This window comes from Culex pipiens, chromosome 2, assembly GCF_016801865.2.
Source record: "Culex pipiens pallens isolate TS chromosome 2, TS_CPP_V2, whole genome shotgun sequence".
In the NCBI taxonomy this organism is placed as follows: domain Eukaryota; kingdom Metazoa; phylum Arthropoda; class Insecta; order Diptera; family Culicidae; genus Culex; species Culex pipiens.
The window spans coordinates 48,673,824-48,700,718 of record NC_068938.1 but is presented as its reverse complement, the minus strand read 5'-3'; the positions used below and the strand labels follow the sequence as shown (position 1 = coordinate 48,700,718).

Genomic DNA, 26,895 nt, shown 5'->3' with positions numbered 1-26,895 from the left:
AAAAATTTTACATTAGGTAAACAATTTTACAAATGAGAGTGGCAGGTACGTTTAATAAATATGATAAAAAAGACAAACAAAGGTTTTATATAGAAGGGACCATAAATACATGTTTGAAAGCAGAATGTTTGAAAGATTATTCAGGATAACATAAATAAATTATGACTGGATGTCACATGAAAGTACAACGGTGACGCAGTAGAATTGATAAATAAAAAAAAAATTATCACAAACTCAAAAATTAATTAAGCAATCAGGAAATTAAGAAATCCATAATTAAAAATATAAAAACTTAAAAAAAACAAATCAGATATTTGAGAAATTTAAAAAATGCAAATAATTATATCAGAAAAAAAAACAAAAAATCAAAAATTCAAAGCTTAAAAGATCAAATAATTAAAAACTAAATATTTCAAAATGATTAAAGTTCAAAACAAAATTAATTTAAAATATTCAAAATAAAAAAAGGTGAAAAAAATTCGGAAATAAAATAGGAACAGTCAAAATTTTTATTATCTGAATCCTCTAAATTTGAGTTTCTAATCTAAAATATGACTTAAAAAAATGTGTATTTATAATGATTCAAGATGACGTAGAAATTAAAAGTTCAAAAACTTAAGAATATAATTTATAATTTATTATTTACCAATTAAATTTACCTGTTATTTAACACACATATTTAGTATAGTCCGAGGTATATTCAAAAATTATTCGTAAACAAATATTTATTTGAAATCATTAAACTCAAAAGAAATGTGTCTTTTAAAAGTTGTTAAAAACAATTTATTTTTATAGTACAATTTTTTGTTGGGGTACTAGCTGTGCTGTAATACTATGGCTTAAGTTATCAATTTTTTATCAGGTAAAAATATAAACACTAAAAAAATCGCAACATCATTTACATAAATGAACTAAGCCTGAAATCGTTTACATGAAACAATCGTTCTCAATAAAACCAGACATAAAAAAAATAACCCAAAATCATTTTTTATTACAACTTATAATGAAATGCTTAATTTCACCCAACTAGCAGATTTTATGTAAGCGTGTAGTCAATATCCATCACACAAAATTGCAGTAACTTTTCAACAAGAAAGAGAAGAGAGAGCTTGCAGAAAAGTACGGGAATGGGTTTGCTGCAACTTCTACCTCTCTCACCGCAGAAGTTCTGCCTGAGAGAAAAGTTACTTTTGTTGTAGAAAAGTACGGGAACGCTCTGCTGCCGTTTTTGTGCAGAATTGCAGAATTCTGCAGTACGGGAATAGACCTATTTTTTCCGTCTCCTTCCAAACTGTGATTGCGATACCTAAATTAAAAAAAAATGTGATCAGATTGAAAAAGCTCAATTTGATTAAAAAAACAAACGTTTTATAACTTTGTAGACATTAAGGTGCTCCAAATCTGGACTTCCTCGTTGCTACCCTCTGAAATCAAAGATTGGCTCATCACTAGGATAAATTCCAAATTTTAGCTCATTCTGTCCACGGGAAGCCCTACCTCTAAGTCAGGGGTGCCCAACCTTTTGGCCCTGCGGGCCAGATCTGATTTTTCTGAAGCAGTGGCGGGCCGGAATTAATATTTGATAAAAGTTGAAAAAGTAAACACATTTTTTTTCAAATTTCTTATGATTGAGTTTTTTTTAAAGCAAATACATAAAAGAACTAGTGTTGCAAATATGATTCATATATCTTGATTTAAAAAATGAAAAACAAACAACATTCAAAAATTTGTTTATTTGACTTATTTTAATTTTTGCTTGTTTAAAATTGTATAGATATTGTTTTTGACGATTGGAATTAAATTCCTAGATATATTTTTTTATAAAAAAAAACGTTCAAATTTCAATAATCTATTCAAGTTTTTGATACATTTTTCAATATTTTAAAAATATTTCCAGCGATTTATTTTCACTATGAATAATTTGATTTTCAAGCTTTTTTTTTAAAAAAAAACTTTATCACTAAAAAGTTGTTTTGGAAAAATAAATTAGTTTACCTTACTTATTTATTAAAAAAAAAGTTTGTAAATTTTAAGATAACAATAGAAGTTTTTTCATAAATTTAACAATTTTACGAAATGGATATTTTTGTTTTCGTGCACAATTTTTTCAGTTTAATAATATCAATATTAAAATTATAAGAATTAAATTCAAACATGAAGAATGTTCATGCAATATGTTATTTTTTTTAATTCAGGCAATAATTTAATTTATTTAATACTTCATGAACAGTCTTAGGGCCGGTCATAGAAATATTTTAGAAAGCCGTCGCGGGCCGGATGAAATGGCCTCACGGGCCGGATCCGGCCCGCGGGCCGGACGTTGGGAAAGCCTGGTTTAACATATTGATTGAACATGTGTCATTTACGGTTAATAAACTATTGAAAATTATGCAAAGTTTAAATTTACAAGAAATTATACATATTTTTTCTTTTCATTTGCACAAATCAAACAAATCATTTTTTTACATCTAAAAGATTTAAAGAACATTAAAGGTTCATTTTCTAAAACATTAAGGCCGCTGCAAATATTTTATGAAGTTTATGTCCCTCGGCTTTGACCAAAGTCGTGGTGGGGCCAAAAAAATAAAAAAAATATAAAAATTTAACCTAGGCTTGTAAGGTTTCAATATTTGGACGGAAAAAAGTGCATTAAAATGCATTTTACACGCGCCAACTTGCTTTACAATGAGCAGACTAATGAGTTTTCAAATATCGAGGTATCGTAGGTTTTTTTTACGCGAAGAAAAAACTTCTCGTCGGACTGTACATTGGTATTTTATGAAAATTTAAAATGTTTTCAAAGGGGTTCAAACAAGCTAAATAAGATTTTATACGCAGGAAAATGCACTTTAACTGGTTTTCAGTTCATTAAACTTTAACTTTTATTAAAATTTTGAAGTTTTTCGAAAAAAATATGTTTTTTGCCCAATCAGGGGGCAGGCCGACTTTGTTGGGGGACTGGGGAGGAAGGGACTTTTAAAACATTATTGAAAACATTCATGTTTGCTTTTTGATTTTGTTTTGTTTTATAAAATCCTAGGTTAGCTCTAAAGTTTGTATGGAGAATTAGGGCTGTTTGTCTTTGATGCATACAAGCCAATAATGCATGCAATATGTGAGAGTAGTGAACTCCACAAATTCTCCATAACAAATTTGGTTAAAAAAAACCATTCAGCCCTGTAAGAATATTTTTGAAAAATTCAAAGTGCATTTGTTTCTGGAGACCTCAAAGTTAAAGCCAACGAGTTATGATTTTTTGAAAAAATATTTATTTCTGGAAATATCGAAATTTCATGTAAAAAAATTTACCTATTTTAATAAAAATAGTAGTTTATGCAACAAGTTGCAAAAAGAGGATTTTTTCAGCACGAGTCGTACATTTATCCAACGAGGTTCACCGAGTTGGATAAATAAGACGAGTGCTGAAAAAATCAAGTTTTGCAACGTGTTCCATACAACATTTTTTGCAATTTCGAAAAACACCCATTGAGTGAAATTTTAAGTCGAATTTTCATGTATTTTGTCAATAAATCGTTTAAATCAAAAAATGTTGAAAAGTGTTACTTTTCGAAACAAGTGCTGAAAAGTTCAACTTTTCAGCACCCATTTCAGTGCTGAAAAGTAGAACTTTTCAGCATTTATTTTGAAAAGTGTTGCTATTCGATTCTGTTATTTTTGGTACAGAAAAGTAGGCTATTTCGTCGTTCAAGAATGACAGGAAAAGTAAGTAGTTTCACGACGGAATTGCAAAAATTGAATTTTCAATCATGATTCAAGCTATAGCCACAGAAAGTTTGATTTCAGTGAAACATTTACAGTTATTTATTTTTTTAAAATAATGGCAATGAGTGACCATTTCTGAAAAGATTTTTCAACAGTTCAGAAAATTTGTGTTAAAATTGTCTAAGAGACATTAAAGATTGGACCTCTGGTTGGACCGCTGGTGCAGCTTAAAGAAAAAGAAACAAGGAAATTGAAGTTTTCTAAGTCTCACCCAAACAACCCTTCATTTGCTAATTACGATATCTCAGCAACTGATGGTAAGATTTTCAATGTTTAAAATTTAATATTACGCCCTTTTAAATGTTAGTCTGGATTAAAAGATTTAACATTAACATTCAGAATTTTCCTTGAAAAGTTACTTTTTCAAATTTTCCATCACGGATCACTTTCAAAATATTCTAGAAGCTCGACTATTTTTAATGAATTGCACATTTTTTTATCAAAATTCCTCTCATTCCAAATAAAATAAAAACCTGTCCCCTCGACGGAACGTCAAGTATGCAAACCAGCAAAAATATGACCCTCACTGGAAGCACACATCGAGTGACACTTCCTTCCGCCATTGCAGCAGCGTAAGAGCGTAGACCGTCCTTCTGCTCCTACGGAAGCAACTCCACGTTGCACTAATAAATTTCAATTATCCACATCCACCACCAGCAGCAGCAGCTGTACCGTTTTCCACCAGCAAAGTTTTCCCCGCGCAGGTTGGAAAAATGCCATGCCACTCACTCACTCTGCCCGGGGTTCTGGTCCTGGTCCTTTTGGTGACAAGAATCATGCCGTGCAGCTGAGCTGGAATGTTCCCATGGCTGACCTCTCTGTGTGATGCAGAACTACAATGAATGTTATGCTGCAGCAGTGGCATCATCGTTCTAGTCCTCTCGACAGCCATCCATCCGGGCCCTGCACCAGGGTCATCTCTCCAGAATCCCTCGTCATCTGTACCGCGTACCCTTTCTCACTTCAAGGGATCAGAACGTGCATTGTCATTCTGTTTGAAGCTCACATGATGATGGTTTTGTAATGCCAGCTAGTTGATGGACCGTGTAAGGGTACCACGTATTCATAAACTGTAATTTAGAAGCATGGGGAGAAAGCAACAAAATTCAAGTCAACCTCAAATACTTAAAACAGATCAAGTTCAACAAAGTATTGATTTTTTTTTCTACACAAAATACTCCAAATTTTCAGTTATTCCCAACCTTAGCTCAAAGGCTCAACCCTAAGCAGGTATATGCCATCACTCTGTTCCGGGAGTCATCTGCTGCACCCTAAAATGGGTTCATCATTCTAAAACCTGCCGCAAGCAAGCAACGGACATCACCAGACATCAATGCTTAGGGCTAGCCACAGCACGAACATCATATCCCATGCACAGCATCGCAGCCGGATCCATGTCTATCAATGTTATATCAGAGGCGGAAGGTTCCGGCCATTCGAGGAATTGTCTTGACGTTTAGCTATGCATGCGAACTTGCCCTCTCGCCCACAATCCCATCACGTTGGGGGTTCTCCAGGAATTCCTCACGGGTGACATCGTTTTTGATGTTGACTTCTGAATGGCTTTAGGCCAAAGGATCGAAAGTGAAGGAAAATCTACGCTCAGAACCTAAATCCGCCTCCTTCCCACAGACTCCCTAACAGCAAACTCTGTAATAACCTCACAAAGGACTCATCGATCCTTCTGTTGTTTCCATTTCCAGGACTTGAAAATGAGACGCGGTTCGGCAAGTTGGCCGAAGCTCAGCCGGAAAGCCACCGTTAGATCCGAGAACCGGTGCCACCGATGAGGAACGTCGCCGCCGCCGCCGCCATCATCATCGACGACGGATGCATTCGGAGAGCGCGAGCCACAAAAATGTCCCACTTGACCAACAATGACCATTAATCGCGCCGGTAATGATGTTGTGCGACATCTTGCTTTGCTGCGCCGTCTGCTGGTGGCACTAGTCCTTCTCGTCCAAGGTCCGGCAAGTCCGAAGAATCTGCACCGCCGCAGTCGTGGTCAGCAACTACTGCTGTCTGCTGCGTCCGCCTCCGTCGTCCGGTGGTGGCCCCTGGCCGTGCCCTGCGTGCTGCTTGCGGTCGTCCTGCCCCGGTACGGTGGCCACTGTTACGCCAAAAATGAGAAGGAGAGTTTCGGTGAGTTTCTCAATGTTTTGATGGTGTGGTGTATGTTGATATCTAATTAGTTTTTGGGATTCCAAAATAACTAAAATTGTGAAGTAAAATACTAAAAAAGCAATTACATTATAAACCCAACGTTGAGTTCATTCCATCCAATTAAAACAAGTTGATGGATTTTAAGAAGAAGTGTAAATATTTGAAATTGATGTTCATATTTGATTTATCTCTTTTTTTTAACAGCATTAAACACAATCCTTTACCTGGTACACAGTTTATGCTAGCTGGATATTTTAACCAAACAACGAATTACAAATGAAAAACACACGATAGCAGTTCGTCAGCTGTGTGCTATCTTGTGACATAGACCATTTTGGTCGAAAATGAGTTAATGATGACGTTTTGCTATACTTAACAAACACTACAAGATGCTTTAACCCGATTTTGGAAACTCGCTTCCGTTTCCCAGATATCGCAATACACACTTGTGACATATACCAATTTATCATCAAAATGATCGTGCACACTTGTGACACGTCATACATGTTGTTGGAAAATGCGGAAATTTTTTCTTGTTTTTCACAAATTTATGTACACACATACTTTCTAAAGGCAATGCAACCTTTTGTTTATAAAAATATACTGATCAAGTCGGATAAACTATTGATTTAAGTCTATTTTAGTTTGTATGGGAATTCTGTGCACACTTGTGACACGTAGTACAATTTTACTTTCGAAACACACTTGTGACACGTGCTTTTCAGATTTTTGTTTACATTATTTACTGTATCTTTTAACTGGTGTAACCAAATTTGTTGAAACTTGGAGCGTTTGTTAAGCGATAGTATACGAACCGATTGCTTCAAAAAGTTTGGCTCTATCATTTATAGTTATGAAATTATTTACCAACAAACTTTAAAAATCGATTTTCTCGAAAAGTACTAAATGGTCGTTGTCACAAGATAGCACACAACTGACGAGTTGTCTTGCAAATACTTTTACAAATCTTTGTTTTTTCAACTACTGGTTACTACGGAAATTATAGATTCATTATTCAAGCCCGTTACCAAGGGATAGCATAGCATAGAAGCATAGCCGATTTGTACGTAGAAAGTTGAGTTTTGCCGGCCTGAACCTGAATCTGTATGAATAAAAAAACTAACTCAATTCACCCATGTGGTTGGTGCCTTCCTCACTCTTTTCCAACAATGGGTGATATGTGATATGATGAGTTTGGACACCAATTTCGACTAATTTCGTTAAGTTCCGGAATACAAAAACACACATATCACTCAAGGGCTAATAAGTGGTCAGAACTCGAGACAGGGTTGCCAGATCTTCAATGTTAAATTACCTTTCCAACGATGGGTCGGATGATGGATCCGGACATTGTTTACATACATTTAAGTGAGATCCGGCTACAAAAAAGTACATAAATTTCACTTAAGTGGTCAGAACTTGAGACAGGGTTGCCAGATCTTCAATGTTTTGGACTCGTTAGAAATGTCTTTTGATTACCTAACCAACGATGGGTCGGATGATGGATCCGGACATTGTTTACATGCATTTAAGTGGGATCCGGCTACAAAAAAGTACAACAATATCACTTAAGTGGTTATAACTAGAGACAGGGTTGCCAGATTATCAATGTTTCGGGCTCGATAAAATGGTCTTTCAATTACCAAACTAACGATGTATAACATGATGAAATTTGGTTCAGTTTACTGCCATTTATTCAACTTCCAAAAATATGCGAAAACAAATTTTTGTACATAATTTTTGAACTACTTATCGAAACTTCAAACAATTCAATAGCACCATATGGAACCCCAACCCAAGTCGAATGCGACTGGTTTGGTCAAAATCGGTTCAGCCAGTGCTGAGAAAACTGATTGTTCACGATCTATACAAAAAAGTTTTTTTTTTTGCATGGACAATTGTCCACGAAGGGGGGGGTGGGGGGGGGGTTACGGATTCCCAAAAAAGTGTCCACGTGGTTTATGGATGGTCCCTAATGAAAAAAAAATTGATCGAGTATTATTGTTAGGAAGCAATTAACTTGTCTGACGACATCATCGGTCGATCCCTTAAATTATCAGATAAAAGAATTTCAAATATTCAAAAATCATTTTTGAAAAGAAAGCTTCCGAAATTGTATGGAGACTTAAAAAAACAAACTAATGCTGCTTAATTCTTTGTTGATCATAGATAAATAAATAACGTAAATTAAAAAGATAAAAGATAGTCATTAGATAGGTAATAAGTGCGATTTTAAATACCAACGGAAAAAATTCTAAATAAGAGCAAGTTAACAAGTTTTGAATTTTATCACAGTAGATATAACTAAATAAATCTTCAACAATTCAACTCAAATTAGTACATTTTTATAAGACCGAAAATGTGCCAACCATTTCTATTTGTGTAATTATATCTAGATGGAGAGTGACACTAGTTAAAACAACTAACGGAATTTTCAATTTCTGATGATCATGGATTCGATTCCCGTCTGCTCCAACCTTCCATCGGGTGGGGATGTAAAACGTCTGTCCCGTTGAGTCATTCCAGGTGAGGGAGTCCTCTCCTTGCTATAAAGACAAACAACACACCAAACCAAGCCTGCTCCGGAGGAATCGTTGGCGACGGTTGGACTCGCAATTCAAAGGATGTCAGTTCGAACCCTGTAGTGGAAGGAGTAGAAAAGAGATTTGGGTGCCCTCCCCATTCAAGCCTTTGGGCTCTTAGGTTAGAGCAGAAACTTGCAATAAAGACCGCAAAAGAACACAGAAAAAAAAGTTGAATTTTGGAATGTTGAAAATTTGGTAGGTTGAATATTACCTCTTTATTTGTGTAATAGTACATAAAAAATGTGTAAAAATGTGAACCTGATGAATATTCATCAAAAACTGATGAAAATTCATCATTTTCTGGGGTAAAATTTACCATTTATTTTGCCACAAAATCTGTCACCATTTCCTGATGAATATTACCATCATTTTTTTTCTGTGAACTGAGGTCGTTAATGTAGATGGTTTTTTTTGTTTGATTTTTTTGAAACTTGCAAATAAAAAAAAATATAATAAACAACTATCCCATTGCATTTAGGATTTTTTTCTAAATATTTTTATTTTAAGGGTGCACATCAATCAAGGAAGTTGTTGTTTTCTTATTCCAAAGTTGCAACAATCTGATTGTACAATATTCAAAATTTTCTGTACACATAAAAAATGATGGTAATATTCATCAGGAAATGGTGACAGATTCTGTGTCAAAACAATTATGAATTTTACCTCAGAAAATGATGAATTTTCAGTTTCACATTTTTACACATGTTTTATAATATTTCTCAAAAAATAGGTAATATTCAACCTACCAAATTTTCAACATTCCAAAATTAATCTTTTTTCTGAGTAAACTATTTTGTAGACAGTCCATTAGACTCTAGCTGTAATTTTGGAAGGTTGAATATTACCTCTTTTATGATGTAATTTTGCCTCAATTCAGACTGAAAAAGTGACTTTACACTAGAAAAGTGGTAAAATTACACATTTTCAGAGGTAAAATTACACCTTTTTTCTGACATAAAAGATGTACCCCTTCCCAGATGTAATATTACCATGATTTTTTTTTCTGTGCAGTACATTAGAGGATGCTTAAAAAATTATATCTATAGTTCCCGTAGTTTTGAAGAAACTAAAATGTCTGTAGCAAAAATCTGGGTACAAAAGCTTTGGTTAATGTACACCGTTAAATGAGATTTATGAAAAGTTTGAGATTAGAGTTTGCCTGCATTCTTAAATTATAGAAACAGCTTAAGAGCGAGTTTTTCACCAATGTGTAACAGGTCGTATTGAGGTGCTCCGATTTGGATGAGACCAAAAAATGCCGCTATGGAGGCCTACAGGGCAAAAACTAACGTTGTAAAATGTTTGTTGTAGAAAAATCGAAAAACTATGAGAAAAACTGTGGTTGGCCAAAAAGTTAATGCTATAGGCTTATAGTCCATGAAATTACCTATCTTTTGACCTATGAGAGTATGGGTGTTGGAGGCTGTTGCAAAAAGATATTAAGGTTTTAAAAAAATCATTTTTTAGCAGTAATTTGCAAAAGCTATGAGAAAAAGTCAAGCCGGTCCTGGATGTCTATGGCCCATTTTGAAGTGCTTCAAAAGACCTTTCAAATGCATCTACGAGAGTTGGAATTGATGAAGTTTTACGGAAATGCAAGCAATTTTAAGATTTTTTAGGTTTTTTGGACCTCAATTTTCGAAGCCCGTTTTACCCCACTTCCCTTTGTCATAGAGGGCTCATATTTGGCATGAGTTCATCTCATGTATAGATAAACAAACGCTGAAAGTTTCATCCAAATCGGAGCACGTCGATACGACCTCTAGAACAAACCGAGCAGAATTTACAAATACTGCCTCTTAATGTTTTTTTTTATTTTTTGTTTAATTGTAGAGCGATTATCCCAAAAATGAGCGAAGTTATAGTTCATGTTGTAGTTGTAGCAAAGCGAATAGTTTTTCTTTTCAGAAAATATCAAACATTGTAAATACATTGAAGATGAAACCAGTGGATTCTGAGATAAAGCCTGGGAAAAAGAAACTAGAAAAAACAAGGTTTGCTCTACATCACAAATATCTTGAAGAAACTATAACTCAGCAAATATCCGTCCTACTTTCGAAGTCAAAAAATAAAAGTAAAACCTAAACTTTTTTTGAAAAGGTTTCATAAACAAATGTAAACATTGCGTGTATCCCGCAAGCTCCGAAGAACTTTGACATAAGGTGTGAAATAATTTTTTTTTCCAGAAATGTAAGAAAAGAAATCGCGAAAAACATACAATAATCGAATGCACTTAAATACACACAAATTACACCAAATAAGAATGATAAATATTTCCATGCAATTTTCAAATTAAAGATTGATAAATTTATCAGTAATGTGTAGTCCAAGTTATTCATGATTCTATTAGCAGGTAACGCAGTTTTTTTTCGAATTCAGTATTTCTAAGAGAATCCAAAAGCTTTTTTCACTTGTTCATACACACTGTGAACTACAATGGCGCAAAACAAAACGCTCATTACTCCCTTTGTGCATTTTCCAGGATAATATGTTGTTTACTGTTGATCCCATTCATTTCAATTTAAATTCCATTCATGCCCTACTGTTTTCCAAAACAAAAGCCCTATACCAAAGAGTGTCACCACCCCTCCCCTCTCACAGCACTGACCATACTCTCTGTTGTCAGCTGGGGGGAGCCACGTGGCGAAATTTACACCACTCCGAAAACTCTGTGTGATATTTTTTTCCCAATGGGGCTTTGCTCCCTTAACTCACTGAACTGGCTGGCTGGCTGCCCCGCAGAAACGCCGACCGTAATAATTTTGGCCGAGCAGCGGAGAACTGGCGGAAAATTTGCACAAATTCATACGGTATTCATGGCGGAGAGGCGGCATTTGGCGCTCAAATTACGTGGTATAAATAATGGGGAGTTGGGCTCAACCCAAGAAGGGGGTTAGGGGAGGTCGCCCCCACCCTCAACCTTGCTCCCTTTTTGTTGGCAGTAACACGCTGCCAGCCGGCTTCCTTTCGGGTTTGTTTACCAAAGTGATGACATAAATAAAATAATAATTTTGAATTCAACAATTAATATTTAAAATCTAATTTATGGCCATGAAACTTTAAGGCCGTTCCACGCCAGGGCCACTCTGACAGGCGGAAGCATATTCCAACCGGTGGGCGAGGGGGTGAGAGGAACGGAGCTTTTCCGAAGGGTTGAGAGCTTTTGTGTGAGCTTTTCTCACTTTCCCCACTCGCTCTCATCCATTTGTTATGTTTTGTGGAGGGAGTGTGGGTGTGTGAATTTTCCACTTAAACATACACACAGAAACCCAAGTGAAGTTTGCCACTTTACAATAACTGGCTGCTGGTTAGTGGGTGGTGCTGGTGGGAAAGTGTGAGGTTGAGAAAATATTTTAATTAAGCTCGTTCTGGGGTTATTTTATGCGAGTTTTCACCACTTTGCCTCGCACTGTGTTCGGGAAGTTTTTCACTGCGAAAACGATGTAAAATTACATGGGATTTAATATACTTGCATGGTGTTGATTTAAGGTTGAGTTGATGTTATAAATATGAACCACATAAAAATGTGAAAATTTAAATTATTCCAAATTCATAAATTTCTCAACAACATTTAAATTCTTAAGGTTTCTAATCCAAAACACCAGGCTGAGTGGTTGATGAATGAAATTGGGACTGTTTCACCCCCCACAGGACGATGACGTCGTCGAAGACGACGCAACACGGAGGGAAAAACTTTTTCGATTAAATGTGGGCCAAGTGAGACGGCTTGTTTTTTCTTTCCCTCCCCCCAAGCCCTGAGCTGCTGTCTCTTGTGAGTGGGGTCATAATTTGGGACACTTTTTCCGGCTCGGGAGGCGGTCGACGAAGGGTTTATGAAGAAGATGATTCGCTGAAAAAGGCGATGCCGGGGTTTGATGAAAGTTCAGACCTCCGTTAATGGCCCTCAAGGGTATGTCGCCGCCGCCGCCACGGGGAAAAGTGTGATGACTTTCATCAGCAGGGGAGGCTCCGCAGCTGATGGGCTCTCGGAAAAACTTGTTGGAAAGAATTTCTATTAGTTTGGGGCAGATTTAAGGTTGAGATTTTGACTGATTAGTTGTTTAAATATTTAAAATGCATAGAATTTTATAAAAATCTTTAAGGATTTATTTATATTTTTTATCGTGCTATCTTGGCGCGTCGATTTGATACACTTCGGATAATTTAAAATTTCTAGCACAAATAAATAAAATAAGAAGTATGAAAATCATTTTGAAGTCAAACCAAATTTTTAATATGTACTATATTCAGAGAACTAAAAGTATTGAAATATATCAGCACGAGATTTTGTTAGAATCTTATTTAAAAATATCAGTTCTGATCAAGTCATTAATATGTTGTTGGCTCTTAAAAAGTTTGGTGTTTAGTAATTTGGCATCTAGGTTTTTATTGTTTCTTTCTTGACCCGATAGAAAGTTGTAAACTAACAGGTTAGCGTTATAAATAAACGCACAAGCTGATTTGATTTTTTAGTGTACAGTCAAACAAACTTGAAATCAACAAATTGTACTTTTACAAGATAGAGCCACCCTTTTTGGAATTTACCATTGCTATTTTTTCTAGGTTTTGTCACCCTACCTTTCAAAATTTCCCCAAAAAAGAAACAAGCAGAAAAAATAATGACTAAAATTGAAATTTTCATTAACAAACCTGTGAAATCAATTTTCAATATGTTGAATACAACGTAGAGCAAAGAAGCCATGTGTTTTCAATCAGATTGAAACTTTTAATATTGAGGTTTGGTTGGGCGTTTTTCAGTTATTTTTATATCTATTTTTTCAAATATTGAATTTTCTAACCAAAGCTTAGTACAAAACTTGAATGCTGAAGAAAAATATGTATAAATCAATAATATTTTGCAAATTTTTGAAGCACATGTTTGATTTTTTATTTGGTCAACAAAATGACAATGAAATAATTATAATATTTTTTTTTCGGAGAGTTATCATTCTTCTCAAATCTGTGTTCCTAATGTTCAAATTTTGATTGAAACAGTCCGCATTCATACGTAAAATAACGTCATGATTCGAAATCCGGACACTTAGTAGCATATCATTTTTGTTATAGCTTGCAAAAAATCATGTAATAAGTTGGAAATGTAGAAATATCATCAGGACGTAGTATAAACAGTCAGTTTCAAGAAAATGCATGCAAAATAGGCCTTTTCTAACCATTTTTCATCAGAATTTTAAAATTAAAATGGCTTGTTGTGCTTCGAATCCCGGACACTGATAAAAGCTGATTCGAAATCCGGACACTTTTGCTTCGAATTCCGGACACTCGATTTTACTTATGATTCGCACAAATTTGGACTGAAATGTTAGTGAATTGAGTTATCAAAACTCAATATAAATTTGTCAAAAAACTAAATTTATTTTAAAATGGTTCTATATGCTCTGGCATTTCCTGTGTTTATAGGACGTTTTCATATATAACTCCAGCTCAAATCAGGAATTTTTCTGGTACTTTTGTACCCGACCCTCTCCGATTTCAATGAAACTTTGTAGACATGTTATCCTAGGCCTATATAAGCCATTTTTGTGTATGTTGAGCCAATAGTACTCGAAAATATCATTTGAGGAGGGCGTAAGGTATTTAAATATTTTTGTATTTTGTAATTTAAAAATTACTGTATCTCGAAGACGTTGCGTCGTATCAAAAAGTGGTCAAATACAAACTTGTAGGAAATTGGACGGGCTTTCTGAAAAAATTACACTGAAACAAAAATACTTGCCACTTCTATAAGATTTTTCAGTTTTTAAGTTTAAAAGTAAAATTTGATGGTGATTTCACGTTTTTTTTTTCGCTCAAAATTTTTGAGGAAATAGCCTAAAATGTTACAAAAAGACTCACGAAAAATGTAAGATGGGATGTCTTTCCTAAAAAATACAAAAATCGTTTACTACAAATGTTTTTTTTTGGAAAGTGGTCTAAACGTCAAAATTTTTCAAAATCGATAGTGTGAATTGATTCCTCACAAAATTTTACATAAAATTCTCCATATTGACCATATTGGTTTTTCAGTTTAGTAAATATTTTTACCGGAAAGCTCATCCAATTTCCCATAAGTTTGTCTTTGACGGCATTTCAATTAAATGTATGAGCTTACAGATATAAGTTTAATAACATTGCTCATTACTGTAAATAGAATATTTTTTCAGTGTGGTAGAAACCTGGATAGTAAATAAGCTTACGTAAATAATAAGACAAGTCAAATTGAAAAACTGTCAAAGGCAAACTTATGGGCAAACTTTGAACTGGAATTGCTCTAAAAAAGAATTACTTGTTCGAAAGTGATACACCTCCCTTTTAAAGAGGCAAACATATTTCCAAACTAAAGTTTACTATACACATTATAATGTTATCCAGCAGAATAGAACTTATACGAACTATTTAATGTTTGATAATTTGTACTATTAATTAAAAACAGAATCAGTCAATTAAAATATATATTTATTTTATCAATTTTTATCAAAATAAATATCGATGAATAATAGTATTTTTTTTCTGAAGTAGTTTAATTTTTTAAATCGTTAATTAATCAAAACAAATTTTGTGATATTGACTTTTGAATTTTAAAATTCTACTGATTTGATATTTCAATGTCCATATTTCTTAGGTTACTTGATTTAACCTAAGAAATATGCGTACAAATCCTATACACAGTAAAAAATAATGAGAAATTTAACCACATTTCTTGTTTAATGTCACTTATTCAGTCAAAATTGAGGTAAAACTACAACATAATAGAGGTAATATTCAACTTTTGAAAATTACACATTGAAAAATTACACCTTCCAAATTTACACATTTTTTTACTGTGTATTACATGTCAAAATATTTGTTTCATATTTGGTATAGATTTTCAAATCAACAAAAAATATTCTGTTGAACTCACAAGCAAAACAATCCACGATTCATCAAAGTTTCATTATTAGGAGCTACTATTAAAATTTTCCATTTCCATCATTATTTTTTTAATATATTTCAGATTGAAATTTTTTAAACATGCGAAAATATACTCATTGCTCTAAATTTCAAAACTTTGGTTTGAAGGTTTAAGAAATTATTTTGGCAATTTTTAAAATTCCATTAAGTATACAAAAAACACCTTTAAAAACTTTTAATGGGTACGCTTTGAAAGCAAACAAAAATGATTTTCAGAAAGAGTAAAAAAGAGAGTTTTCAACTCGGTTAAATTATAATAAAACACTTGTCAATTATAATGCGAATAATTGATAAAAACGATCTTGTTTTATCAATTATTCGCATAAACAGGTGTCCGGGTTTCGAAGCTTTCGAGAATTCAAAGCATGACGCTGATGACAAAGAGCAAACATGAAATAAAAGATCTGGAATGTAAAACAATCCTGATATTGGTAAAAAAATGAATACACATTTATTGACAGCGAGTAAATTTTATTTTTTAGCGTAAGCTATTTTATTTTTTTTAATGAAAAAATATTTTGATTGTTTCCAGTGTAATCTGTTTACACGCAGAAAAATATGTTGTGGAATCAGGTCAACAAAAGGTTTTTTCGAACAAAATCAACTTTTTGAAAATTTTACCTTGATCATTGAAAACTATTAAACTATGTATTATTGTTTTGAATAATTTACAACCAAGCTTTTCTTATCTGTGAACAAGCATGAAATAAAACAAAGTTGACTTTATAGCTGTCGGCCACTTCGCTAGTAGCAACCACTAGTCTCTTCCTTTCATTTACAAGGACTTCGCCGCCTTGGGCTCCAAAGTGTACGAGAATATGACACTGAGCCAAGGCACTGAATACACACTTGGAATATTAGGGCGAATGAGCATGAACAGAGCTAAAATCGATAATGTATTATACAACAATCTTTACCGATAAAGAAGATAACTGTATCACTATGCATGACCCCAACCGTAAAAATCATCACTTAAAAAAACTTTGGCACATCCAACCCCCCCACCACAGCCAGTGCAAAGTTCAAAAAGGTGAGCCACGATAAAGTGCCTCACAAAAAAAAATCTCTCCCAACCCAGCCAAAAGTAAAACATTACTCACTGCCAGCCTGGGTGACCCCGGCTGGTCGAAAAACTCTAACCTTTTCCCACCCAAACTCCCTCTGATAAGCACCATATCGTGGGGAAAAAAAGACACGACGGATAAAAGAACGTAGAGTGGGTTGGGTTGGACCACCCTCGCTCTCGCCGGCCGAACTTCCGGTGCGAGATTTACACAAAAGGTTAAGCACGGGCAACAAGTGAAACAAATGAGATCACTGATTTCCAGCCGAGCTCCGCCGGAAAAAAGTTTCAACCTTTGCGAGAAGGTCCTTTGAGAAGGGTGGGGAGAGAGAGGGAAGGGGCGGACACTTGCACGTGCCCATGAAACGGAACACCGAAAAAGGGTTCGAGAATTCGGGGGAAAATGGCCAAGGTTGGAAAATTATGTTGCTTGGAAAAATGGCACCATCGTCCATCGCGAATGGCTCCCACGAGGAAAACCCCGGGATTTTTTTTTATTTCGTGCTGCTCGTGCCCGAAAAAAAAAAACTTTTATTCCGGTCCTCGGACACCAACCAAAAGAGTTGCGAGGAAATTGAGCGGAAAGCTTAAAGTCACGTCACGAGGGCATATTACGGACGCCGCCGCCGAAGGTACCGTCAGTGGGGGTGACATTGGGTCTGGGGGGTGAGATTGGGTCAAAGTGATTTTTGACGGATTTTACAATTTCTCAGGTTCTTCTCAATGAAAATGAATTCTGTTGAAAGGGTTGTGTAGGGGACATCTTAAGATGACTTCGCTGAAAAAATCTTGTTCCTAGAACAAATCCTGTTATTTTGGCAGCTGTCTAAAGTTGGGGTACGTTTTTGGCCAAAAATGACCTCTCGAAAAATCATTTTTCTAATATTTTTGTTAGAATTGCTCGAAAACTACCCAAATGTTTGAAAATCTCCACTTCAAACATTGTAGCGTGTCAATACGATTCCCTCGAACAAGAAACACTGTTGGATGACTTGTTTTTACCATATCGTTGTATTTGAGCATCATTTTAGTTTCATTTGACCCAATGTCACCCCCTCTAAGGGGTGAGATTGGGTCAATTTTCAAACAATAGGCATTTAAGGTAGTGTTCATCAAAATCCACCATATTTTGGGAAAATGTTAGTAAACTATCTAAGAACAAATCTACGTTGAAAGATTTTCGATGTTATTTAAATTGTTTTTGTTATTAAGAAAATACGAGAGGTGTATCGTTTTTTGACCCATAGTCACCCCCACTGACGGTACACGAAGAGAGTTACGCGCGTAGGCTTAAGCAAATTTGTACGGAATAATTAAATCTGAAATTCAAATAGACTCTTTCTGGTGGGAAACCTTGGCAAACTTGAGGGCCCAGCCGAACCCCGAAAGGATTTCTTGCCAGCACGGATCAGATTGGGCGATTTGATTGAATTTCCCAAGGGCGTGTTAGTTGTTGGTTGGAAAATGGTTTTGAATTTCATTGTGTTTGAATTCTATTCGGTTAGTTGTATTTTTTTAATTTCTATGTTTTTAATTCTTTAAGATTTTTGTTCTTATGACTTTTAATTTTTCTAAAATATCCTTGATTTATTTTTTATTAAAATTTTATCTATTGTCTATCTACTTATTTTCAATTTGTTTGTCCTTTTCAATTGCTTTTATGTGATTTTTATTTTTAATTTTCTCATTATTTTGACATTTGATGAGTTAACCAAGTTTTTATGTAAATTATATTAGTTTTTCATTAAAAAGTGTGACAATAAAGCTTCATCCATAAAGTTCGTCACGCACCAGCAAAACAATTTTTTTTGAATAAAACAATTTGGCTACCATTTTCTTCAAAAGGTGGAAAAACAAAAGGAACAAGAAGATTAAATGTATACAACATTCGATGAATTTTGCTTCAAAAAATTAATTTTGATCTGAAAAATTAAGCCTTTTCTAAATATATAAAATATTTAAAGTCCCGTGGAATGTTCACGAAATCAAGAATTTGATTAAACAGTCTTCGTGGAAATTTGAAATCCATTTTTACAAGATTTAATGAATTTATCTTTAAAATATTATTCTAGATTACATCATGTTAAGAACAAACTTGACTCAAAAGAACAAAGAATGTTAGAAAAGATTTTCTAATTGGCGACGAAAATGTATAGTTGATCGAAGAAAACCATGTAATGTAAGATGAAAAGTATTTCATAAAATTTAAACAAAAAATGATAAGGGAAATTTTAACATTTTTCACGTTCCGTGAAATTTAGTGTTGGAAATTATGGTCCCCGTAAAAATTGCAATTTTTGAGCGTGAAAAATCACAAAGTTAAAAAATATCTTTCATTTTAATTCCATTCCCCTAACAAAAACTATTTTTCGTAATTTTCATTTGTACTCTTTTTTTTTCTTTGTATATAATAAATATAGATTTTTTTTAATTTTTCAACACATGATTTTTTCGATTTTTTCATTAATTTTGTTTATTTATTTATTTTTTCCGCAACTTTTTTTTTTGCTTTTTTTAGTTGCTTTTAATTTATTCCAAATTATTTTCTTTTTTCCATTTTCATTTGATTTCTTTAAATTTCATTCATCTTCTACAAATTATAACTCATCTCATTTTCTTAAAATCTCTATCATTTACGTTCACTTTATTTAAATTTCAATCTTTTTTTTTATTTCTTTCAATTTTATTAAAATTCTTTCAATTTTAATCAATTTCATCCATTTAAATTTTTTGTTGAATTGCTTTCGATTTCTGATGAAAGTTTGTAATTGTTTCAAATTTTGCAATTTATTTAGATTTTTTTTCAATTTTTAATGTATTTTTTATTCTTTTCATTTTCCTACAATTTTGTTAAACAATGTTTCGTTTTTCCTTTTTTTCCAATTTCTTTTATTTTTTCCAATGTCTTTGGATTTCTTTCTTTTTCATTATTTTTGTTTTTCAAATTTCTGTATTTTTTTCAGTCTGTTACAATTTGTTTCAAATTAAAGTCAGGTACTTTTCAATTTCTTTTTTCCATACAATTTCTATATTTTTTCCATTTCCCTTGAATGTATTTAATGTTCTTTTACTTGCTTTAAATTTTTTCCAATGTCTTTAATTTTATGTAATTTTATGCTATATTTTTTACTTTTTTAAATTTTATTCCATTTTTTTTTTTCAAAGTAAGTGAAATAAATTGGAATGAAATTAAAAAAATTTAAAAATATAGCAAAAAATTACATAAAATTATTGAAATTGGCAGAAATTTAAAGTAACCTGGGCAGACGTAAATAACATAATTCATGCCATTTCAATAACAAATACTGTTAAAAATAAAAGAAATTTGTTATTGGCTGGTATTGATTGAAAGCCGAAAAAACTTTGGAATAACATTTTTTAGTTTGAAAGAATACCTCCAACTGTTATTGGGATGATCGGATTAGTTGTTAAAATAACAAAAAATAATAACAAAGATTTGTTCGAAGAATAACTAATAGTGTTATCAATCTGTTATTATAATAACAATTCAATAACAAAAAATTCAAAACGACGAATAACAAATCTTGTTATAAATAACATAAAATGTTATTGGCCTAGTATTTTCAAATATCAAGTTATTTTCGTCTGCTCGGGAAGTAACAATTTAATTAAATGTCTTGAAGTTAATCTCAATTTCTATAACATTTTTTGTTTATTTTTGAATTTTAAATACTTTTTATTTTTCTCTAAGTTCTATAAATTTCTTTATATTCTCTAAGTTTCTATAAATTTCTTTGAAATAAGCAAAAAAAAGAAATTTCAATAATCTTTTTGTTTGATTTTTGAATATCGAATTCCCTAATAAATTTTCACAACAGTCATTCTCGCCGAGTAAATTAACCGCAACTCTCTGAGTGGTCCTTAGAGCATTACTTTCTTTTCATCATTTCGCTTCACTCCCATGGAAAATTGCCAAATTAGTTTTCCCCGTTTCGGTGGGGTGATTTTGGTTCTTTTCGCATTCTTCTTCCCAGCTCAATCCCAAAGGACTCATTTGCTGCAAAATTTCGTTTTCCACCATTTTCCAGCAGAACACCACACAAAAAAAAATCACGCCAACAAAAAAGAAAATGAAAGCGCTCCCGATCGAAAGCCAAGCAAAAAGCCACAAAACATTCAAAGCCAGAACAAATCGAAAAGTTCTTCCGCCCTCCCTCCTCACCTCTCCAGTATTATCCACGTGTCAGTGCCACGCGGCGCGGTCTTGTTGCGGGGCTCCGAGAGCGCGATAATGAGCTGTGGGAGTACCAGACCCCCCCTCTCCCTCAAAACTTGCCTAAAACGCTTCAACGGTGGGGAGGGAAGCTGCTGCCACCCACAGGATGTAATTTAATTTTCGCCGGAAAACACCTCTCGCTCGGTTCGATGTCCCAAGGACCATTTCGAAGGGAGATGGGGAGGTGCCAACTACTGTAAGTGACAGTTGAAAGTTGGTTGGAATTGTCCTGGAGCTTGTTAGGGCTTTATTCAAAGCGAACCTCGGAGCAATGAAGCAAGTGTGGTTTGAACAGCCAAGGGATAATTGGCGGCAAGAATTAACTTATGGATTAAGTAACTGGCAGAGGGAGAAAGTTAAGTAATAAGGCAACTTTTTTTCCTGGTGGAAAAAAAATTGGTCACAAACAGTCAAACAATGACACAGGCAAAAAAATACACAAAAAGTTCACTTTCTCTCGGATGAAACCTCATTATTAAGGAATTGTAATTCGTCTCCATTAGCCTCGGGTTTTCCGGTCAGCAGGACCGAGTCCGGAAGCTGCAAGTTAAGGAGTGAGAGGAAGCAAAGGAAAATGAACCTAAATTGACACCGAACTGTTGCTGGCGGAATGTCGAGAGTTTGAAGTGGAGGAAAGTGAAGCATTTGCTGGTGGGTTGGGAAGTGTTTGGAAATTGTTGCTATTCTGTTTATTTGCTTGGAATTTTTCTTTGTATTAAATTTATTCTTTTCATGGTGAAGAGCTGCAAAATAAACGTCAGCAATTTATGACATAGATAAAAAAATAAGATAAAAATGGTTTTCATTGTTTTTGAATTATTAAGTATTTTTCGAATAAATGAATTTATTGAAAATGAACGTGCACAGTAAAGGTATGTCAGAAAAATGTGTAATTTTACCTCTGAAAATGTGTAATTTTACTACTGTTCTGTTGTAATGTCTCTTTTTCAGTCTAAATGGAGGTTAAATTAAATCTTAAAACTTCAAAATTTACACAAATTTTACTGTGTATCAATTTGTTGTACTATGTTAGGATGTTGCGACAGGCCCTGGTGTTCTGACTTTGAAGTTTAAAAGGGATTAAAGTCGTGAAATCAGTGCTTTCGAAATGATTATTGCATTTTGTGCAACCACAAGATATTTAAGAAAGAGTTGTTGTTATTAGTTCTGTACACTAATTTAGAAAGGACGAATAACTTCGCACACAATAAATAAAAGTTGAATGTTGAAGGGTGGAAAATTAGGTTGGTTGAATATTACCTTTGTTTTGAGTAATTTTACCAAAAAAATGTGTGTTTGAATGTGAAATTCAACAGAAACCGAAGAAAAATACAACAGTTCCTACACATTTATTGTCACAAAACCTATCACTAGGCTTAGTGAATTTTTAGTGAAGATTTCGCGGATTGATTGTTTTTAGAAAATCAATTAAATGCAAACATTCATGTAAAAGTAACATTCAGTAGAAAAATTATCTTTCCTGAGTCATTATATCATTAACTGGAGGAGCAAGAAATCAGAATAAACAATTGAAATGGAATTCTATTTGAATAAATTGCTATTAAGATTATCAATAATAGTTTTTCTTAGGAAACTTAATAAATTGACTAACCCCCCAAACGACCAGCCTATCCGAACCACAACGAGCTATCGAACTTTTTCCATTCGTGGTAATAAAAATTCGATTGCTTTTTTTATTTTAATTTTACTCTTTTAAAGTATTTTTTTCATTTCCAGCTTGGTTTATTCAAGATTTAGTTATACTTTTTTTAAATCACATTTTATAAACATCACAGTTTTCGGTCTTATTTAATTTTCTCGATATTGTATTATCTGAGTGAATAGTGTTCGTACAAATTAAAAAATACCACTTTTATTGTTTTTGTTCGCATTTTGATTTTTTATATGGTTTTTGAAAAGTGAGTAGAAAATCTTGAAAAATAAACATGGCAAAATATCGCAGTCAAGTTATTTTAATCATTTGGCTGGACAAGACGTTAAATTTTGCTGTAATAAAAAATTCAATTAAATGTATAAAGATAAAATAGAAGCAATTCAGCGAAAACATATCAGCTATATGAGTCGAATATTTAAACAAAATCAATTCAACAAATGAGAACACGTTTCATAATACAGCAATTCCCCACGAAAACAGCATGGAAAAAAACAAAAGTGCTCGGATCGGGCTCAAATTTTTTCTGGGGGTTCCCTGGCCGAAATAATTAGACCCGTATTTTTTTGTTTGGCCATTAGGGTGGCTTACGCCGTGTTAGGGTGGTCTGAAAAATGGTCATTTTCGTCGATTTTCGCAAAAACCACTTTTTTTGAAAAATCATAACTTCTCGCCATTTTAACCGATTTCAATTGTCTTATACGCAAATGAAAGGTGATAAGTTGGCCTTTCAAAGAAAAATAATTAAAAGTTTCAAAAATCTAGCCTAACATATGAAAAGGTCGAATGAAACTTTAAAATGCCGTTTTAACGGTGTCTGGACCAAAGAGCCCAAGTCTGGAAATATTTTTATCGGATTCCCCGGACATTTTTACATAACATACTAAAAAATGGGAGGAGTTTATTAACAGGATTCTGAGATATGATTTTTTGAAAATAAAATCCGTGTTTTTCGACGCGCCGCGCGCAAAAACACGAAAATGACAAAATCGGCAAAAAATCAACTTTTTCCACTAAAACTGCGATAACTTAAAAATTTCAGCGATGACCTATACATGTCTGGGTACCAAAATTTTTGTAATTGAAAGACGCAACTTTTGGTACCCAGACATGTATAGGTCATCGCTGAAATTTTTAAGTTATCGCAGTTTTAGTGGAAAAAGTTGATTTTTTGCCGATTTTGTCATTTTCGTGTTTTTGCGCGCGGCGCGTCGAAAAACACGGATTTTATTTTCAAAAAATCATATCTCAGAATCCTGTTAATGAACTCCTCCCATTTTTTAGTATGTTATGTAAAAATGTCCGGGGAATCCGATAAAAATATTTCCAGACTTGGGCTCTTTGGTCCAGACACCGTTAAAACGGCATTTTAAAGTTTCATTCGACCTTTTCATATGTTAGGCTAGATTTTTGAAACTTTTTATTATTTTTCTTTGATAGGCCAACTTATCACCTTTCATTTGCGTATAAGACAATTGAAATCGGTTGAAATGGCGAGGAGTTATGATTTTTTGAAAAAAGTGGTTTTTGCGAAAATCGACGAAAATGGCCATTTTTCAGACCACCCTAAGACGGCGTAGGTCACCCTAATGGCCAAACAAAAAAATACGGGTCTAATTATTTCGGCCAGGGAACCCCCAGAAAAATTTTGAGCCCGATCCGAGCACTTTTGTTTTTTCCTATGCTGTTTTCGTGGGGAATTGCTGAATATATATAACTCAAAGTCATAAACCAGATGGAAATTGTATTGAAAATGAAGATATTTTTTAGTTTATTGAAAAATAATATTTATTTTTATTTATTATAACATAAGTTTCTTTAATTTTAACACAAGATTTTCAGAGCCATTTAAAAAAAAATTACGTTCCACAAGATTTCCGTAAAATTTGATGGTTTGAAATTAAGGTCTCCGTCAAAATTGCAATTTTGAGCGTGAAAAATCACTAAGCTCACCTATCACCATGCTAAGATTGTAACCTGGTTACAGTAACCACCTATCGATTTGTTGTATGTGCACTCCATACGAGGCGAAAGTTACCTAAATTACCCTAACGAACATGGAAAGCAGCGTTGCATTATCTTTCCCTTCGGCACCTTCAGTGCCTCTGGCGGCATTCGCTGGAACTTCTCACTCTAACCGAGTCACAGAACAGTACTCATCGTTCGCCGGATACTTAACACATATAATGTCCATAAAACCCGAAGGGCACCTCGTCTGTATTTGTGACCGGGGACCTTGTCCTTGGAACGTAGCGGGCCAAAGGTTAAGGCAACGACAGGTCTTTTCAATTTGACCGGCAAGCTGTGCACACGCGTGTGTCCAAGTGGAAGTACAATCAGCGAAGCGGTCGCAGAGTTTGCCGATCGTCATAGTGAGTGGCAAGAAGAAGACTAGGTTCAGCTTGTGATCTAATTGTACCTTCCTAAATTTTAGTTCAAATTGAAACCTGTGGTTTTGAACGTTTTTACTAGGCCCAACGCGCCGATAGGGAGTGTGCTTTGTGAGTAGATAGATTATTTGTAGCTCGGTTCAAACCTTTAAAACATGTGCACTCTGTAGCTTAGGAAAACCGACCGAGTGACGTCAACCTAACACGCGGTCATCCCAACCCAACCGTAATACGCTTGGGCGAGGCCAGGTAATTTTCTTGGATCTGAAGATCGTATTGTAACCATGTGTGAAAAGTTGGGTAACTCGTGCGTGAATTTCTTTATTGAAGGACTATTCCTTCAATTGAAGGTGTTAGTCTCGGGCAGGTGTAGGATTCGGCGACCACCACGCCGGCTCTGCGGGACGGTCCGGAGACCCGGAGGGTCCGCGACCCGAAACCCGCGTGCGCACCTGTGGGCCAGGAGGTCACCACAACCTCTGGGACGGAGGGACTCGGTCGTCAATTGCCGAACTTCCATCCCCGGCCTCGAACCAAGCCACCCCGGGGAAGTTGAACGCGGCCCAGCCACACTGGCCGTCGAGCACGTGACGCGTGCAAACCATCTGCGTAAGCCTGATCAGCTGCCTTTAGTACAACAAGCCAAGACACCAACCCAGCACCAGCCGAACCGCCGCCGACGCCGACGCCGGCGCCTTCGCCGTTTCGTCACCACCAGCATGCAGAATCCAGGTCAGACCCACCCTTTGTTATTCTAAAAATAGACACCAGTGCGATGCATGAACCAAAGCGTTACGGGAAAAGGTTAGACTAATGTTAGGGGATAAGAATTAGCGCGCCACCAGCAGGCAATGTCCGGACAATAAACTCTCGAGCTACACGTCGTCGTGTTTCCGTTTGCCCTAAAAATTTAAGAGTTGTTGTTGTTCTTACACGCGAAACTCCAGGATAAGGTCTCCTAGTTTTTAAAGATATTCTATGTGGAGGGATGTCGTTGAGCGATGTTGTTGGGGTTCGAATAGTGGCTTCGGGATAAAAAAATGAACTCGCCCTGAGCGAGCTAGACCGGGACGTAACGAACACGCTGCTTTGCATGTACCTTGGGAACTCGGTACTTCGTCGCCATCGTGCTAACTTGTCGTACGTGCATTTTGGGCCAAATTGAGTTAAGAACGCCGTTTTGTGCAGCTCACAATGCCTCACCTTTTGACCTTCACAGATCCCCAAAATTCGATTTCAATCCTGAGATATTCAACAAAAACCGAAAAAACTCCGTGCATTTTTGTCACTTTACATATGAAAGTAGTTTCAATCTTGTGGTGCTATCTTGTCACTCCATGAAAATTGATGTAAGTGCGACAAAAGGCCAAAGGGATTTCAGGCCAGGAAAGTCAGGATGCGTTTGTCGCACGTACAAGCTAGACTACCGTAAACATTTGTAATTATAACTCGGGACTCCAGCAACCAACTTCAACCAAACTTTGGGACAATGCACAGAATGCTGAGTCAAACAAAACGTGTTTGTTATTGTTTACATTGCGTGCTCTCGTTTCGGAATATTCAAGGTCAAACATTAAAACGCGTTTTTCTCGGAACGTCAAAATGGCGGGTGCGACAAGATAGCACGACGACGTCGACTTGGCGCTTAAGCGGAGTAGCAGAATCTCCTTGAACCCTTGCCGTTCAGCAGCGACGCGCTTGTTACATTTGGCGCCCAACGTGGGGCGATAATTGATTAGGGCGCTTTAGAGAGTTGTAGTTGTAGAAAAAAAAAAAAAAACGATTATTCTCGGAACGACACAGTATTTGCAAATCGAGTAAATTAGGATTATTCCGGGCGCGATCAGTGGAAAATAAAGGTAGAATTTAGGGAAATCTATTCGCGAATCTATTGGTATTTGGGAAATTGTATAACGGGGTGAAAAATTGGGGTTTGCTTACTTTAAATTTGAATTAGCATAACTTATAATTATTTAAAAATTATTGAAAAAAAAACAAGGAATTATCAAAAAAAAAAATCATTTCTCAACATGGCTTCAAATAACAATCAAGTC

General features: G+C 34.9%; 1 protein-coding gene across 1 annotated transcript in view; it reads left to right on the top strand.

Annotated features, from left to right (window-relative positions):
• The window catches only part of LOC120421949 (uncharacterized), a 194,241-nt gene that overhangs the window by 68,580 nt on the left and 98,766 nt on the right, over positions 1 to 26,895 (top strand). The window contains exon 2 of the mRNA XM_039585259.2: positions 5,487 to 5,925. Within this exon, the coding sequence (XP_039441193.1) occupies positions 5,661 to 5,925 (265 nt within the window). The 5' untranslated portion in view covers positions 5,487 to 5,660. The remainder of the gene's footprint in view (positions 1 to 5,486; positions 5,926 to 26,895) is intronic.